The 19,572-nt window shown below is 42.8% G+C and overlaps 1 protein-coding gene across 50 annotated transcripts in view; it reads right to left on the bottom strand.

Moving 5' to 3' along the window:
• The window catches only part of madd (MAP-kinase activating death domain), a 55,225-nt gene that overhangs the window by 35,018 nt on the left and 635 nt on the right, over nucleotides 1-19,572 (bottom strand). For 49 of the 50 annotated variants that reach the window (XM_012961368.3, XM_012961372.3, XM_012961388.3 and 46 more), the window contains 2 exon segments: nucleotides 12,075-12,212; nucleotides 11,198-11,761 (listed from right to left, as the gene is read on the bottom strand). In XM_012961368.3, coding sequence (XP_012816822.1) covers nucleotides 11,198-11,761; nucleotides 12,075-12,136 — 626 coding nt within the window. In that variant the 5' untranslated portion in view covers nucleotides 12,137-12,212. 50 annotated transcript variants of the gene reach the window in all.

Below are 19,572 nucleotides of genomic sequence, written 5' to 3'. Positions count from 1 at the left end.
GAGATGCTACCATTTATCAGAATGGGTACAAACTATGAATTCATGATATACCCAAGTCCTAATGTCTCTCGGCCTCCTCTTTGTGTCTAGGCCACTGGCAAGTCCTTTAAACAACAGTGCCTTCATCTGACTTCTCTTAACCATATTTTCCAGTACCTGCCCCTATTCCGCTTCACATCAATGCCTACTCCTACTCAATACTTTCCTCAACTTCACCTATTTGTATTGCTCAAGCTATCATAGGAAATACTGATATTATCTTCTTCTTGCTCCGCTGCCTCTGCCTCTTTACTAATATACACAATTAGGATGCTCTATAAGTCAGTGTATGAGGACAGGTACAGCAAGCCAAGCAATTAAATAGAACCTTTTCAATGGGTTTTAAGACCTATTCTTTCAACACTAAGTAATGTTCCATAACTCACAGTAATAACCATCTGTTAAACCAATGGTGTGAGCAGCAAGACACGGATCTGTGCTCTGGGACTCAGCACAGGTACAATGGTGGAAACACAGACCCATTAATATTTTACGGAGATGGGAGCACGGTTTAATCTTTAAAACACCCAGAGCACTGTTTTTTCCCTAAGCGCCAGGTGCTCCCCTTCAGGCTATGGAGGCTCCTGGATTTTCCATAAACAAAAAGGCCACTCTGCTTTACAGAATGTTCCACAGTACGCAAATGGTGAATGGCTTATAGTTTATAGAGCCAGTCACATGATGGGAAAGAACAATAGAGGGAAAGATCTTTCGTACTATGGTCAACAGAATGGCCTATTTTCATTATACATTTTATACTTAAAAGCAAAAATGTCCTGAGGGCCAATACATTATATGAGTCATATTCAATTGATGGGAACACTTTGCCAACAACCTAATTTGGCCACAGAGTAAATGCACCAACCCCAACTTACAGGTATCATAGGACAAGGGATTGATACAGCAGACAAACAGGGCACAAGGCTATAAAAAAACTAATTAAACCTGTCATAATATTGGTCTAGAGTCAGGCAAACAAAGCTCTGGAGCAGGCCAGCTGCCCGTTCAGCGTCATGGAGGGGAATGCATTAATAACCACTAAATGGCAATAACATCCGCACAGGTTTACCAACCATCACAGCATGATTTCTTGTGAGATAAGCACCATATAAGATATGACCCTCCCCTATGCAATCATCCGGTCTGCCATTCAAATCACTGCCTTTAGATAAGGACTGGTACAGCATAAAACTAAATATTAGTAAATTGTATTTGCTGTACATCAGAGTGCCCCAAACAGCTCAAAGGAAAATATCTGCACCTCTGCACATTGCCTCTTGCTTTGTCTGGGCAGCACTGAGCTAGCCGGAGACTTGGGAGTGCCCCTTGCCTGCCCGGTACCTACTAGAAAGATTATATGCAGTAGCGAAATCTATCCAATAGCTATAGCATTTCCTTTCCAAATCCCTGGCACCCTGGCTCTACAGCTGCTTCAGTAAGCCACCCTCTTAGCTTGATTCTCTGTGAAACACAATAGGGGTAATTTATTATTCCCCGGGGCACAAGAGCAAGAGCTCCCATACCAAGAGCTTGTACCCCAGGTAAGGTTGCTCTCTGCAAACGGAACTGCATTAGTGATGTGCGGGTCATGAAAAAGTAATCCTCACCCAACCCTAACCCTCAAAGTCTTAACCCACACCCAACCCTAACCCTCAAAGCCTTAACCCACATCCAACCCTAACCCTCAACGCCTTAACCCGCACCCAACCCTAACCCTCAAAGCCTTAACCCGCACCCAACCCTAACCCTCAAAGCCTTAACCCGCACCCAACCCTAACCCTCAAAGCCTTAACCCGCACCCAACCCTAACCCTCAAAGCCTTAACCCACACCCAACCCTAACCCTCAAAGCCTTAACCCACACCCAACCCTAACCCTCAAAGCCTTAACCCGCACCCAACCCTAACCCTCAAAGCCTTAACCCACACCCAACCCTAACCCTCAAAGCCTTAACCCACACCCAACCCTAACCCTCAAAACCTTAACCCACACCCAACTCTAACCCTTAAAACCTTGGCCTGTACCAATCTTAACACTCAAAACAAAATGTTGCCATTGCAGGACACACACGCAACCCCTACTCGCGTATTTTCACTGTTCTTCTGCATGCACCTTAGGTTCCAAGACAGACAAACTTTCCAAGACAGGCACTTCCCCAGTCTGACCCACACCAAACCCGAACCTGCAGTGGGTGCCCTAATTTCAACCCTAACCCACATGACCTACGGGTAAACCTGCAGGTCCCGCTGGTTGTGGTTCAACCCGCACATCACTAAACTGGATCAAAAATCTGGCACGCCTGTTGTGGCCTTCCCCACCTGCCCGTAACAAAGCAGTGTGAAAAAAATGCAAAAAGAGGAGGGATATATATATATATATATATATATATTTTTTTTTTTTTTTTTTTTTTTTTTTTTTAACACTTATGTTCCACATGGTAAATGACCCCTTATGTTTATGTCCAACATGGCATTCTCCGGACACATAAATTATGTGTTTACGGCTCTTTTTCCATTGAGATTCATGTAACATCTAGTCCAGCAGGGGTTAGGGAGAGTTCTAGTTTCAGTCCCAAGGTTGGTGATGCAGTCAGCCAAGTGCCAGAAACTTGATTTATCCCCCTGGGATCCTGGAATAAAATCAAGCTGCTGGCACTTGACGTAACTTCTCCATTACAATGGTGTCCGCGGGAGAGGGTTCTATGGCTAATCTTGTTTTATTCATGCCTCTGCGCAGGCAGAGGGACTGGCATGAAAGAAACAGAGCTGTTAGTCTTTTTCTAGAGACAGTATTGTCCAGACACAATCCTTCCCAGCTCTGTAGAGCGTGCAATCTAATTCAGGCGCCCAAGGCGCTGGGAGATAAAGTGGTTTGGCCAATCTCACACCGACAGGCACACATGGAAATGAAACTCAGTCTTGAAAATTGCACAGCAGCAACTGGAGCAGAAAATGAGCCTTTGTTAAACAGAGGAGTAAGCTGGATCGGTGCAAGGCACACCCACCTGAGAATAAACACATTTACTTAAAGGACTTTGTGCTGAAGAATGTATACGCTACATATAAGTTTATAGTCTTTGTCTCTGTAAAGTGGCCATATGAAGGCACCCTCAGCCCCTCCAAACCAAGTCAACAGCTTACTTGTCCATGTATGGGGGCCTCACAAAGATTTCTGTCACACAGAAATCTGTGTTTTCTTGGCCTGCGTATAAGCTTTTATATGTAAGCCGAGAAACGCCCTATGTGGCAGTCGCCAAAAGCCTGAAACCCAGGCAGATATCTATTGGGCAGGTTTGAAAATCTCACTAAGGACCACATTGGAGCCTTGATGTGTTCCTCTGCTGACCAACCTCCATCAGCCTGCCATATGATCCAGTCGCTGGCTTGGGGTCCAAATTATTATTATTATTATTATTATTAACATTTATTTATAAAGCGCCAACATATTCCGCGGCGCTGTACAATAAGTGGGTTACATACATTGGACATACAGAGTAACATATAAAGCAATCAATAACCGATACAAGAGGTGAAGTGGGCCCTGCCCAAAAGAGCTAATCACATAAGTCGAATGCAGCCAAGTACAAGGCTGCCAACTGATCCTAAGTTGAAGGCTCTTTAACATCTCCCAGTTTATTGCTTCTGCAGTCATTGGTTCAGCCAGTGATGGACATTATTTTCATACTGGACTTACATTGCAGTGATGTTTGGGTCAGGAGAAATTCAACATGCACCCAACCCTAACCCACAACCTAACACACAAAGTTGCCATTGTACCCGCTTCTGTCTGCTCTGTATGCTACTTCTGGGCGCGCCTTAGGTTGCAAGACTGGGAAACTGTGACCACAGAAAAAGTGTACTTCCCCAGTCTGACCCACACCCAACCCAAACCCACAACAGTAGCCCAAATTTTAACCCTAAACTGCCAATCCTAGGGGTAACCCCACAGGTCCCGCTAGCTATAGGTCAACCTGAACATCACAATAACTCTCGAGATGAGATAAATGAAGATCAGGGGAACGAAGAAAAGATTTTGGCCTATTTAGTTAAAACAGAATGACTAACACTTTTATGCTTTTACAGAAGATGTGGAAAGCCCGGCAACAGCAATATTATGTTGTATAGTCCCATACACACATTACATTACATTAACATTTATTTATAAAGCGCCAACATATTCCGCAGCGCTGTACAATAAGTGGGTTACATACATTGGACATACAGAGTAACATATAAAGCAATCAATAACCGATACAAGAGGTGAAGAGGGCCCTGCCCAAAAGAGCTTACAATCTACAAGGAGAAAGGGTTGAGACACAAGGTGTGGGAGCACACACATAAAAATATATCTGTGTGTATAATAGTTTATGACAGCACAGTAACATTTATGTGTATGTGTGCGTGCACAAAGCACAGCATGTTTTTCATATACAACCACTCTTTGTGATGGTCGATTTAGTGCCACAGCTCCGTGTCTATGATAGGAGCCCAGCAGTGTTTACTGGCTGCAATGATTCATCCAACAAAACTGCCAGCTTTAACGGCATGTGAAACTTAAGCTAAATGGCTCTGCAAACTGACATCGAGAGGCATTTGTAGTTTCTTTTTTCCTCAGTCCCACCCTTTGAAGGTGCCTTGCTTCAGCCTTTGTGCGTTTCTTCCCTGCTCTTCTTGCTTTCCATCTAACTGTTCCATCAACATATGAAATGTACAAAAAGCACTCAGAGTGTCACGCCAATATAAATATTACAATAATTAATAACCACAAAATAAAGGCCAATTCCATTGTTTCTGAGAGTACTTCTCCCACTAAGTTATTCCAATTTCTTTTTAGATGGCTACTTTAAGAAGGGCAGCCCATTGACAGATGACGTGGAGCAACCCACTAAAACGGGCCAACCTTGATTCCCAAGCGGCAGAAGTTAGAATAATCTACAGAATCTCATGTTTTCCAGTCTACAACTGCCCCATCCATGTATGGGACTGTACATTAAAGGAACAGTAACACCAAAAAAATAAAGAATATCTAAGTATTTAAAACATAATGTACTATTTCCCTGCACTAGTAAAAACGGTGTTTGCTTCAGAAACTCTACTTTAGTTTATCAAAGCTTTATACCAGCTTGAATGGCTGCCCCCGGGCTACACAGCAGCTTATTTATATAAACTATAATAGGGTTTCTGTAGCAAACACCCCAGCTGTACCGGTGCAGGAATGGCTGCCCCCGGGGCTACACAGCAGGGTATTTATATAAACTATAGTAGGGTTTCTGTAGCAAACACCCCAGCTGTACCAGTGCAGGAATGGCTGCCCCCGGGGCTACACAGCGGGGTATTTATATAAACTATAGTAGGGTTTCTGTAGCAAACACCCCAGCTGTACCAGTGCAGGAATGGCTGCCCCCGGGGCTACACAGCGGGGTATTTATATAAACTATAGTAGGGTTTCTGTAGCAAACACCCCAGCTGTACCAGTGCAGGAATGGCTGCCCCCGGGGCTACACAGCAGGGTATTTATATAAACTATAGTAGGGTTTCTGTAGCAAACACCCCAGCTGGACCAGTGCAGAAATGGCTGCCCCCGGGGCTACACAGCGGGGTATTTATATAAACTATAGTAGGGTTTCTGTAGCAAACACCCCAGCTGTACCAGTGCAGGAATGGCTGCCCCCATGGCTACACAGCGGGGTATTTATATAAACTATAGTAGGGTTTCTGTAGCAAACACCCCAGCTGTACCAGTGCAGGAATTGCTGCCCCCAGGGCTACACAGCGGGGTATTTATATAAACTATAGTAGGGTTTCTGTAGCAAACACCCCAGCTGTACCGGTGCAGGAATGGCTGCCCCCGGAGCTACACAGCGGGGTATTTATATAAACTATAGTAGGGTTTCTGTAGCAAACACCTCAGCTGTACACCAGTGCAGGAATGGCTGCCCCGGGGCTACACAGCGGGGTATTTATATAAACTATAGTAGGGTTTCTGTAGCAAACACCCCAGCTGTACCAGTGCAGGAACGGCTGCTCCCGTGGCTACACAGCGGGGTATTTATATAACTATAGTACAGTTTCTGAAGCAAACCTATAACTTTTACCAGTGCAGGGCAACAGTACATTATATTTAAATTACTTTAATAAAATTTTCATTTCTTGGTGTTTCTTGGTGTTTTTAGTTTAGCTGAAAAGCCATACTGCAATTACCCCTTATTGGGGGCAGAACAGCCCTATTAGGTTTATTTAATGGTTAAATGATTCCCTTTTCTCTGTAATATTAAAACAGTACCTGTACTTGATCCCAACTAAGATATAATTACCTCTTATTGGGGGCAAAACAGTCATATTGGGTTTAGTTATTGTTTTACTGTTTTTTTTTTTAGTAGACTTAAGGTACCAAAATATAGAAATACGCCTTATCTGGAATACCCTTGGTCCCGAGCATTCTGGATAACGGGTCCTATACCTGTACTACAAACTGAGCATATGTTGTAGCTGTTATAACTAAATAACGGGGTTTCCTTTTTTTGTTTTTATAATATAAAAGATTCCGTATGCCATTTAAAGCTTTCAGTATTAGACAATTTGCAATTGGTTTTCATTTTTTGTTGTGTGTGTTTTTTCAGTTATTTAGCTTTGTGTTCAGCAGCTATCTGGTTGCTGGGGTCTTCTTTACCTTAGCAACCATTCAGTGGTTTGAATGAGAGACTGGGATATGAAAAGGAGGCCTGAATAGATTGATAACGAATGAAAAGTAACAATAATAATAAAACTGATCAATTTGAAAGCTGGAAAGAAGAAGAAGAGGAGGAAGGCAAATAATTAAAAAAAACAAATAATAAAGACCAATTGCAAAGTTGCTAAAAATAGGACATTCTACATTAAAAGTTAACTTTAAGGTGAACCAGCCCTTTATGGTGAGGTTTAAAAGCCCCTTTCCCAACAAACAATAATGACTCATGCTCTGAGAATGGGAAACTATGTGGCTCAACACATGTAAGCATAATAAAACTGCAGTGAAGAATTCAGTCTTAAATGCCAAAGAACTTTCAACGCAGCTACCGAACTCCTGTTTGTACAAGCGAGATGCAATGTTGGGCAAACACCGCCATTTAGTAGGACACCCACGCATACGGCTGCACAAATATCCCTAATTGCCTTCCCATCTTACCTGTGCCCAATGTACTGACACAAAGTCCCTTTGGTCTCTCTAGTAATATTCCTACCATTTATACTCCAAAAACACTAAGGAAGATAGAGGACGTTTCCCAGCTGTTCTTGAACTACAACCTTCAGCAGTCTTTGGGGAATATTATTATTTAACAGCATAATGAGACAATGCCCTTGAATGCCTTTACTCATATTATCTTAAAGGGGACCTGTCACCCACACATAAAAAGCTGTATAATAAAAGTCCTTTAAAAATTACACCTGCAACCCAAGTTCTTTTTTAAATTAAATCACCCATAACCGTTATAAATGTATTTAAAAATCTGAGCTGTCAATTATATATTGCCTGCCCCGCATGCCGCAGGGATAGAGGCGGGGCTGGCAATATATGATTGACAGCTCAGATTTTTAATTACAGGTATGGGATCTGTTATCCAGAATGCTCAGGACCTGTGGTTTTCCAGATATGGGATCTTTCTGTAATTTGGATCTCCATAACTTAAGTTAGCTAAAAATCCTTCAAATATTAAATAAACCAACTAGGCTTGTTTTGCCTCCAATAAGGGGTAATTATATCTTAGTTGGGATCAAGTACAGGTACTGTTTTATTATTACAGAGAAAAGGGAATCATTTAACCATTAAATAAACCCAATAGGGCTGTTCTGCCCCAATAAGGGGTAATTATATCTTAGTTGGGATCAAGTACAGGTACTGTTTTATTATTACAGAGAAAAGGGAATCATTTAACCATGAAATAAACCCAATAGGGCTGTTCTGCCCCAATAAGGGGTAATTATATCTTAGTTGGGATCAAGTACAGGTACTGTTTTATTATTACAATAATAAAACAAGAAAAAGGAAATCACTTTTAAAAATCAGAATTATTTGCTTATAATGGAGTCTATGGGAGATGGCCTTTCCATAATTTGGAACTTTCTGGATAATGGGTTTCCAGATAAGGAATCCCATTCCTGTACTATTACTTTGACTTTCCATTCAGCACTACCTTGATGGAAAATGAAGATTTTGGGGCGATACAAAGCTTTGCCTTAATAACAGTGATTACAAAATGGCACCGGCCTGCTGGCTGTGACTGTAAATTCCAAGACTGAAGGGAAAAAACAAATGTATATAGTGTAAGAGCAAAGTTTATTTTTGCTCATGATAGAAAATGATTTGGAATTATTTCTTAGGGTGACAGGTCCCCTTTAATGGTGATATAAAGCGGATAAAATACAAGCACTAAAAAATCCTGTTTTAATATACTGAACTTACTGTACCGGGCCAGAGGCTCAGAAACTCTATGACAGTATTGATGGAGACCTTAAAGGTTGCACACAGGAGATTGCCATCTTCTGATGCTGTAATAACATCTTTTGAGTGTCAGTGGCACTGCACATGCTCAGTAGGCTCTGGGCTGCTGTTGGGAAGCTAAGCTAAGGGGTTGTGGGAAATCATTGACTCATTAGAAAATAGGGTATTATTTGTATTAAAATCTAATTGTATGGGAATGATAATGGGGAGCTACTGGGGGCATCTGAACAGCTACTCACTGCTAAAGGGGTGTGGTGGATCTGAGCTGGTACAGAAACTCAAGACTTATTTTTGTAAAATCATTTGCAATATCAACCTGCACACAGTGTGCAATTATGTTTCTTCTGCAGTAAAAGTACATTACAACATTTATAGCCACACTGAAGTACTGAAGGGCCATCGTATATCTTCAATATATAAAATGGACGAGTGCTTCCATTCTCTTTTCTGTCGCTACCGCATCCGTCTTCTGTGACAGCTCCCCTGGGGGGCAGATCTTAAAAACAAACCGGCAGCTTATGGCACAACGTGGTTGGCGAGACTCCCAATGCAAACACCGCAATGCATGCTGGGAGCACTCCAACTCAAAGGCACAGGCAAGGATCATTATATTACAGTGTTGTTAAGAACTGGACCCACATTCCCTGCAGACCTAGGTGAGGGAAACCAATGCTCTAACAAGCACCTCTGTTGGACTAGAAATCAGTTTAGGCTGAAGGTGGTGTCTGCGATGCACCCAAATGTCACAGTTTCTAAGAAAGAATGAAGCCATTTTGCATAAAACTGTTGCGCTGCTCTTCTACTGACCTTGCAACATGCGGTTTACTGTCTGCACCCAACTATTTGGGGAAATCTAGCACTGTGTGTGCAAGGCTTTTTCGATATATAACTTAGCAATAAAAGCCATAACACTGGACAACTAGGCACCCCATTATTTTTTCCGGCTAAGTACACTCCCTACTTAAGCACTTACACAACCTGATAGATGCACCCACTTGTAGGGCTTTATTGCAGGTTTGTTTTCATATACACAATGGAAATTGCCGACAAGGATGTGTTAAAAAGCATCTAATCATTGGATTTGTATTAGGGATGAACTGCAACCAAACAGATTAACTGGGTAGGGTTAGACTGGGTAGACAGGGCACCGGCAAAACACTTGGTGGGCCCAGAAACCCCTACTGACCCAGGCCTGCTCCCTCATAGTTACACTGGGTTAAAAAAAAACCATCAAGTTCAACCCTTGCAAGTGAAGTCACCACCCCACCCCCCCCATCACGGCCACAAGGAGGAAGTCGCAACTGGGGTGGGGGGACCCCAGGTGGCAGTCTCAGTGAGCCCCACACACCCCAGTCTGAACCTGCCAAATTGGCATCTTGCTAAAGCTTACCTGAACCCTATAAAATCCAAACAGGGTTTGGCACCAACTATGTAGCAGCACCTGTTTACTGGCAACTCACAGCAAAATTAAAGCTAAACCCATAATTGTTACAAACTGTCCCATCTCTGAAATCTTCCGCATTAAGGTAAGGTAGTAAAGCACTGGTCGATCATAGGCAACACATGTCTATTCACAAATGATGCCGTTTTGTTTCTGGTGATCAATATCACAGTAAGGGTTCTAAATGCTGGCTGGTTGCTATTGGCAACTGCACCTGTAGTTTACCAAGTATGTCAGTAAATGAGCCATTTTTGATTTATTCTTACACTGTTCAATCCATACTCTGATCTGACTTGATTGCAAAGCGTGTGAAAAGACTAATCTGATTCTAATTTGATTATCCTAGAAATCAATGGAGGTTTTTTGCATCCCGCTAGAATAATTGGCTGACTAAGGAATGAATCAGACTAGTTCAAATTGCCATGAAATCACTTACGTGAAAGAGGCCTTTAAAGAACATGTCAACACCAAAAATAATTTTTTGTCTAATAAAAGAAAACATAATTCTAATCAACTTTTCAATGTGGATTTATTTGTAAATGTATTTGCTTAACTCCTGGTTGTTACTTTTTAAACAATGTTGCAAAGGTCAGTCTCCTCCAGCAAGACAGGTCTATCAGTCTGCTGCTTGTGTTACACTGTTTCAAATGCCAGAGCCCTCAGGGCAGAGAATAGAAAAGAACAGGCAAAATTCCTTCTAATAGCAGTTATATATATACAAATAAGTAAAAAACCATTGCAAATTTGTAATGAATGTATATTGCATATATGAATGTATAAGTTGCTTAGAACTATGTTTTCTTTTATTTGCCTTGTCCTTTGAGAATAGGTTCCTAAATGTTGGTGTTGGCCATGCTAAGGAAGCCTAAATAAGACAACTGAGCAGCAGCGTGAGGTAGTTTGGTCAGTTTTTTTTACCTTATTACCATTAGTGCAGCCTCAACAGCCTATCCTGGGATCCCACTAGATGACATTAACTCTGTGGATGCCTCTTTTCCAAAATGATATAAGAAACCAGCATATCACCTCAGACCTACTTTTATAACCTTCAGATAGCCGCTGCTGTCAATATTTGACAGTCTGTCCTGCCTCTTCTTTGCCCCACCAAAATCAGACCAAACTAAAATGGAACATTGTTGTATTATAAAACAAAAAAAAACAGAAACTACTCTAATACAGCACATGTGACATGGCACAGGGATACAACATTTTATTAAGGTGTGGTTAAGAATTCCCTTACCTCTGAACTCCTTTGGTGACACCAGCCTTCTTACTAACTAGTCTCTCACTGCAGCAGTCAACTAACCGCTTCAAGGTGTACAGACATTCTCGGAATGTTGAAAAGAAAGGATAGTGACTGATGATGCAAAGCGAGGTCAATGTACTGTTCCGGGACCTTTGCATCCCTTTAGAAAGACGTTTCCCACGGGGAGATTGATTGATATCAGGGGTGGATTCAGCGCTATGGGGCTGCATGGGATGGCCTCCATCGGATCCCTCAGAACCATTTTCGGATGCTGGCTTTGGGGGTTTACGGCTCTTGTCCTTTGGTAGGCGTTTCTGGAAAGAGCGGTAGAAATTGACGCAGATTCCATATCGAATGACACCACTATCTTTGTCGGTCAGAGTGAAAACAAAGGACATGTCATCGCGCAGGCTCATGCGTTTCTGCCGGACACTCAGGCATCCTTCAGGCTGACAGAAAAACACTACATCAGGGGGAAGCGGAAACTCAGGATGATCCTCCAAAGGATAACGTCGCAAAAGCTCAGGGGTCTGAGAAATGCTATCACTGCTCGGCTGCCTGCAATAGAGACATGGAAGCCATGACTATGAGCAGGAAACAAAAGAATGCAAAAATGGAAAAGCCAAACATTAAATCGTGTATTGCATTGCATTAGTCAGAACTGTGTAAGTAGAACTGTGTAAGTAGAAAGAACCACATTGCATGAGGGGAGAGGAGTCACAACCACTAACCCCAGAGCAGTAGAGGTGTCAGATCCAGTTGCAAAGAGTTGTTGGCAGATTATGGGGAGGAAGAAAAAGCTAAAACATGAAGTCACAGAAAGAACAAAAAAAGAGACTGAAAAAAGGATCCTAGGCTATTATTTACTTACCTGGCACCAATGATCACCAAGTAATCCAGCAACCGGGGACACGCTTTCTTCCTTTGCCCCATGGTTTCACTCTATTAGTCTATCATTTCAAAGTGTCTTCATTCATTTAACCATTGCTGAACAATTAGAGGCAATAACCTGAAGGAGAAATCAAAAAGCAACATTGATGTTTATCACATTACTATATTTATAATTGCTTATCAAAATAACTCAAGACATTGCCAAAATTCATACTTGGATGATGAAGTTAAAGGAGAAGGAAAGGTAAAAATAAAGAAAGGCCATAAGCACTCACAGTGTCCTCTGTCAAAAGAAACAGGATTTGTTGTCTTTTTTTCCCGCGCAGTTTTCACGCAGTTCCCCCCTCCCTCAAGAATGCCAAGAACTCCCCCCCCCCTTAGGAATGTGGATCTGAGCCAATCAGCAGGAAGCTGACTCATAGTCTAACTAACTGAGCATGTACACCAGTCTTGGTCTTGGTGCAGGAGCGAGGCATTATGGGAATTTTTTTTTTACAGAGCTCAGCTTTTTTTTCCTATGAGGCTTCTGATCATCTGAACGGGAGAAATATGGGGAGACTTAAGGGCACTATTGAGACAACTGAAGGTATGCCTGCAGCTCGAGATTAACTCTTTATTAGCCTTTCCTTCTCCTTTAAAGAAAGGTATAGGTGAAATTTACTAGAGGGCTCCAAAGGAGCCAAGCTAGCCACACATGTCAACTTTTGGTACACCCAACCAACCAAAATGAGAGTTGACTGGTCAAATAGTGTGCTACTTGGAAACCCAATAAGATGGCCAAAATGCAACAATCCCATCTTAGGGCAGATAGCACAATAAGCAGCTCTGGTTCAGTCATTGACCACATACACATGCCAATATGGTCATTCATCCCTCTGGTTTTCCATTTAGGTTAATTAGCCAAACTCAGAAAGCTTTACACAACAATCATCAACGATACAGCTCTTTCTCAAATAATGAGTTCTAAAAAAAAAAAAAAAAAAAAACATCTGGCCATCCATGACAAGGTTCTGTTTTAGTCAGATCACTCTTTCTAATAGAATAGAATAAAGCCACTGGTATCAAGTATATGTGATACCATTATTTCACAATCACATACAGGAATTCAGTGACTGGGAAGTTCTAAGTCAATTATATAAGGGAAGAAACAGCAATCTATCATTTCCATAGAACCTTGACTTTGCTAAGCAACCCTACTGTTCCTCACAGAAGGTTACAGAATGTGATAAACAAATATGAAGCAGGAAAAACAATCCTCATACTTCTTAGGTTCAAGAGAGTAACGTGTTGTTGTAGATCATAATGGAAATATAAAAGGATGGCTCTGGCCGCATTTAAAGGAGAAGTAAACTCAACAATCACTGGTGGGGGGTGCAAAAAGTTAGGCACCCTGCAGTGATTGTATTCACTTAACTTATATTCGGACATGCTCAGTAGACTGAAAAGCTAAACTTTTACCAAAAAAAGTTGTCCGTTTCACTGTACTGTGCATGTGTTGGCCCTGGGATTCTGATTCGGTGTCGCTCCGTGGTACTACAAAGAACCTCGGGACAGGGCAGCTTTCTGCTAACAGGAGACCCGGCCCGAGGTTACAGGTAAATAAAAACAATCACAGGGGGGAGCTTAAGTTTTAGTAACTCCAAGTGATTGTGACTTTCCTTCCCCTTTAAAATAAACATGACCTTAATGTATGACCTGGGCACTGTATGTTTCCCCCTGTGCAGGTTCCTTTCAGGTACTCCTGTTTCCTTCCATACCCCCAACAACATACAGGAAAGATCACTGGCTCCCTAAGGTCTTGTCAGATAGGGACTTTAGATAGTAAGCTCCACCGGGGCAGGGAATCATAATAATAATAATAATAATAATAATAATATTGTCTATATTCTTTCAGCAAGTGGCTTCTATTCTAAAAATGAAGAAACCAAAGTAGTTCTTCATAGAAGTATTGTTCAAAAATGTCTGAGGAGAGTAGAAAATGTATCTACAGTTCTAATTAATGATGCTTCTCTAAAGCTCCTATATAGATAATTCTAATTGGAATACTTTTGGAATTAAACTAATGCAGTCTTAAAGGGCTGATTCCTTAGGTTAGATGGGACCGCGGCTTTGTTTAGGCCGGCCCTACAAGCAAGCAGTCGGCAGTGCTCCTTACTGGAAAGAATATTTAAGCTGGAGAATTGCAAATGATGATCTCTGTAATAAAATACTACTATTGCGGGCAAAGGAAAGCATTAAACTAGCACCACTACAGCAAAAGCATGATATTTTAAAGGGTAAGAATACCTTATTTTTATTTTGGGTTTGTCTAATGATAGAATTCACCATAAACTAATTTTGCACTTGATTATTTCTCCATATATTCCGCACTACTGGTTCTGCCTGCAGTCTGGTCAAAAGATCCTATCACATCTACAGGGCTCCTATTGTGTTTATAAATCTCATTACAAGAAGCCGTAATTGGGAGCGGCTTAATATTATTAGGAACATGATCAGCTGATTAGGGTTGTAAATGGCAGTCTCCATGCCAAGGACAACTCCCTTTTGTTTTCTAAAGGTGGCCATACATAAGGCCATAAGATCTGCTTCATTGACAAGGTCACCAAACGAGCGAATCTTTCCACCGATCATGCCCACCTAAAGTGGGCGATATCAAAGTAATTCGATTGTGTGGCCTGAGGCCCAAAAGATCTAATTACAATGACGAGAATAGGTCCTGTCGGAGTGAAGGCCACATCAATAAGCCGGTGCGGTCCACAAGCCGACGGGAGAATCAAACCTGGCAATTTTAAGTCAGATATCAGTTGGTAGGCCCGTCAGTGATCCCAATACACGGGCAGATAATTTATTGCAAAGGGGACAGTCAGTAAATGGTATTCCAGCACAAAGCGATGCTCCGCAAAAGTAATGAGAAATACACATTGTCCTATCTAACAATTAACAATCCATGTAATTTTGTATTCTGTAAGTTTGTACAGCGCTGCGTACCCTTGTGGCGCTTTATAAATAAAGTTATACATACATACATACAATCACCCCGTGGTGTCCCATTGCCCCTTCCTTCCCCAAGCAAAGGGTTAAGCACAGCACCAATTACAGCATAAATATGGTGTGGAGAGGCTGCCTTTGGAAACAGATTCAATTGTTGTTAATCAGCGCTCTTAATGGCTACCGAGAAATAAATACCCTCCAAGCAGTCAGGACACTAAGGTTCCATCTCCAGCTAATGATACTAAAGTGTAAATGAACTAAAGTGGCTGACACTTATTGCCATTGGCCAATGATTCTAAATGAAGAATAACCAACATCTGACTATACTTCTGACCCTGCGCAATACATTACTGCACCTTCACTTTAGCAGTGGTCCAGCAGCATCTGAAGAGCTAATTATCTAGAAGCATTTGGGCTCTAATCTGGCACAGATGCCGAGGGTTTTGCACAGACATATTTAAGGCCAACTAAAGCCCTTATGCGAGCAGAAGGCTGCAGCGTCCATTTACACCGATATCTTCTCTATGGAGAAAGTATGACCTCCGTTTGCCTTTCAAGGTCTAGGGACTGTGCCTCCCTCCTCCAGAAAGCTCAGAGAACACTAAGCGCAAGCTCTGTTTCGCACTTGGCCATATGTACAGACGTCATTGTGGGAAACAGAGACTATCAAAAAGTCTGGAGGTCTATTACCTATGCGAAGTGCTGCCCAAATGAACTGCCACTACTAAAAGGATAATTGAGTAATAGTCACTCACAAAGGAAAGAGAGAGGCCATACATGGCAAATTCCTCAGCCTGTGGATAAACGCAGGCTGAGAATCCGCCCTTACGCTCCTAACTTCTTTTTGACGAGCCTGCACCCAGAGCCAATGCGTCGGCGCAGGTGCACAGGTCTCAGCCACAAAGCGTATAGTCAGGCGTGTCCGCCCAAAAATCCACTCCGTGTGCCTGTACCCGGCCGACACAATGGGTCCAGGCTCTTAGGAGCATACTTGTGGATTCTCGGCACAGAACAAAAACCAAAAGAGTCGCCAGCACCCAGTCCCCAAGGCATACAGTGCACATATTCCCCCCCCACACAGGCCCCAATCCAAAGTCAAAGTGCTCTCTCACTGTATCATGCCATGCACTAAATTCTGGCGACATTCTACATTTTTATATCCCCCGACTATTGTGCTATTCCTGTCTCACGGTGTACAGTAATCTTTGCTTTCCCACTCCCCCACTGCATTTCAAACACACACAGATCCATTATTTGTCCCTAGTCACACACATATGTTGACCACAAAGAGATAAAAATCTATTTTTCAGTTCTTATTTACCCAGAGTCATTTTTCTCACAACCCAACGAACAGCTACATCTCGCCTTCTGCTTAAGCACAAAGCCAAATCTCGACTCCTGTCAAACCTTGTCGGCTTGTGATAAATCTCACACTGGGGGCTGGGATGTCAATCCGACCAATTTAAACAGTGAGCCATCTGCCTCCTCCTCCTTGATACACACCCCTCCATTTACAAACAGAAGGAAATGCTGCGCTTATTCATGACTCCGGCACCACCACCAGCAGCAGGGTTTTGTATTGGTCATGGCAGCTTCTGCAGTGGCGCTTTCGTGCGTGCCGAGTGTGACTAGTCCAGTGGGCAGCGGTGATGGCAAAACCTTTTTTTGTTTCACTCTTTTCTACCGACGCCTTCAGAGGAAATTGCCGACATGCTTTCTTGTTGTTGAGCAAGCGGTACTGGTCTAAAACGAGCTAAACGCTGGCAAGTCAAGGCTCAGTGGGGGAGGAACCAGGGCATGAGCAATAATAGCAAGTGCTTGGGAAATCAAGAGAGGTTGAAGGGAATGTGAAAAGGATGTCACCGAGTTATTATATATATTTACTTTTTAGGGATATTGAGGAATAAGCAATGATGAACAGGACACACAAGGCAATAACAGTAGCAAGGATAAAAAAAAACCCAAAACATATGCAGGTTTACCCGAGGGGTCAGACTCGTTCAGGTTACCAAAGGGGTCTGCTGGGATTCAAAACAGGTCCTGGTATTTCAAGTACACTGAGGCCCAAACATCGCCCCCCAGCCCAATAAATAGTGAGTGTCTATGGCATCTTACAGCAGCCCCTCTGGCATTTGCCAAAATCCACAGATTGCAGTCCGGCCCTGTCTTATTGCTCGTAGTTGGGACAGTGGCAAAGCTTGAAACTTAACCCCTGCACTGGTCTCCCAGTTTAATTCTCCAGCAGCCCCACCCCCTTTGGCGACATCAATGCTGTGGCCCCACCCTCTCAGCAATGTCACCAGTGGGTTAGGGATAGTGATGTGTGGGCCAGTCCAAAACCCGCAGGTTGAGTGGATTCAGATTGGCCAATCACTGGTTCTTGTGGGTCTCACTGCTCCTCTGCCTGAAGTCGTCAGTCATATATAAATACATATACTCAGCCCCCCACTGATCCACAGCTCTTAGGTAAAACCTGCATATCATTTTATGGATCATCAGCTCAACTTGCACATTACCAGTTTGGGTTACAAATAGAATAGGAGTCAAGCTTGGGTGAGCAACTTAGGGTTAGGTCAGGGTTTCAGTTTTTTCCAGATCATGCATTGCTAATATATAAATCAATAACGACTGAAACAAGCCATTAAATACAATAATGAAACCAAGTTGACTATAAGGAGCACATTTATCAAAAATCAAGTCATCTTGTGCAACATCGTCTATCACTTACTCTCTGGCTGTGTTTAAGAAAGATTAATCTTGCTCCAATGCCAGCACTGAACGCAGTCTCCACTCCTTTGAGGAGTCAGATGACATACCGAAAAAAACGCTAATATTAGGGTTTTAGAGAAAAAAAACCTGGTGCAGTATGGAAGTCCCAGTGGCATTGCGGTCAATCTGTGTTGAAGAGTTGAAACTTCAGATCAATGAGTATCATAGATCATGAAAACTGGAACTGCCTGGCATGAATCAGTAAATCATTCCTACATCAAGGGATAACTTGATTACCTTGCAACCGGCTTAATTAACACAACTCAGATCTTTGATGGATCAGCCCCTAAGTGCGACGTTATACACGGAGGCCAGACTGAGTTTTGCCTTTGTAACCAAAATAAGCCTCAGTGACAAAATGCATATATAATGGCTTCTTATTTTAATTCATTGGTGCATCCTTGAGTCAGTACATAAGCACTGATCTGCATTCCCAGGTGCTTGGGCCCTATGTGCTATACTCAAGCATGATAACCATTGATTGGGAAGCAGCCGGCAATGACTCACCACATTTTGGCCCTGAGAGCTGCCTATGAAAAGCTCTAGATAAATTATCACTTATGCCATAATCTATGAGTTAAGGAGACAAAGGGAAGAATCTGATGGGGTACCATTCACTAGAATGGGTGGTGGTGATCCAGGAACCAAAGGGAAGGGGGTGCAGTAAGTAGAAAAGATGGATAATTGGTAATCTAATGGCAGAAGTACAAGCAGAACGAAAGGGATAAAAAGGGAGAGGGAGTGTTAATCCTGTGACAGGAGGAAGTGAATAGAATGCTATTGAGAGTAGCACTGAATAATGTAGAAGGGGATATAAAAACAACAAGAAGAAAAAGGAAAGGGGTTACAATGTTGTCATAAGTATCGGTGGGGTCATGTGGGGGGAGAAGGAGAGGGCCTAGTGTAAAGTCAGAAGCAGAGAGGGTAAAGCAATGACAAACGGACTCACAGGAGAGAAATGAGAGGTAAATGAGAGGGGCTAAGGAGGCTGGGAGACGGGAAAGGGAAAATAGGAGCAGGGCAGTGACAGCAGAGGAGGAGAAGTGGATGAAGTGACCGGGTGTAGAAAGATGCTACGGGGCAAAGACTGAATGGGAGCAGAGGGCAGTGACAGCAAGGAGAGGAGGATGCAGTGAGAGATATCAGGTATCAAGTGAGAGATGCAGTACTATGAATGGCCAGAGAGAGGCAGTGCAGTGACTGGAGCAGAAGGGGAGGAGGGAAAGCAGGGAGTGAAGGGGAAAAGGAAGGGAGATGCAATGACTGAAGGATAAGGAAAGAGAGAGGAAAATAAGCAAAAGAAGATGTGGAAGAGAGGGCAGAAGGGATGCACTTGCAGGAGGGGAAGGGGCAATAAAATGGCACACACAGTAATTCCACCAAAGTGACTGGTGCCCTGATTAGGAATTAGAGAGCAGGAAGAGGGAAGCAGGATGGAATAGGGATTAGGGAAGGGGGAGGGAGTGCAAACAGTACAGGAGCACTGGCATTGCTGGTTTAAGGGGAATTTTGTGCCTACGGTGGCACGGTGCCCGGGAGAGAGGAGAAGCCATTGGGAATAAGGGAATAATCCATGGAAGGGGCACACCAGGCACACTCACACTCACTGCTATAGCCCAGCTGCCCTGGGATGCCTCTCTATATAATAATATTCATACAGAGAGTGAAGGTGCCTGATGGCAGCTGGAAGTGAAGGGCATAAGCAGAGTGCAAGGTAC

Source organism: Xenopus tropicalis, chromosome 4 (genome assembly GCF_000004195.4).
Source record: "Xenopus tropicalis strain Nigerian chromosome 4, UCB_Xtro_10.0, whole genome shotgun sequence".
In the NCBI taxonomy this organism is placed as follows: Eukaryota; Metazoa; Chordata; class Amphibia; order Anura; family Pipidae; genus Xenopus; species Xenopus tropicalis.
Note: the sequence above shows the minus strand (reverse complement) of the source record. Positions and strands in the feature narration are given on the sequence as shown.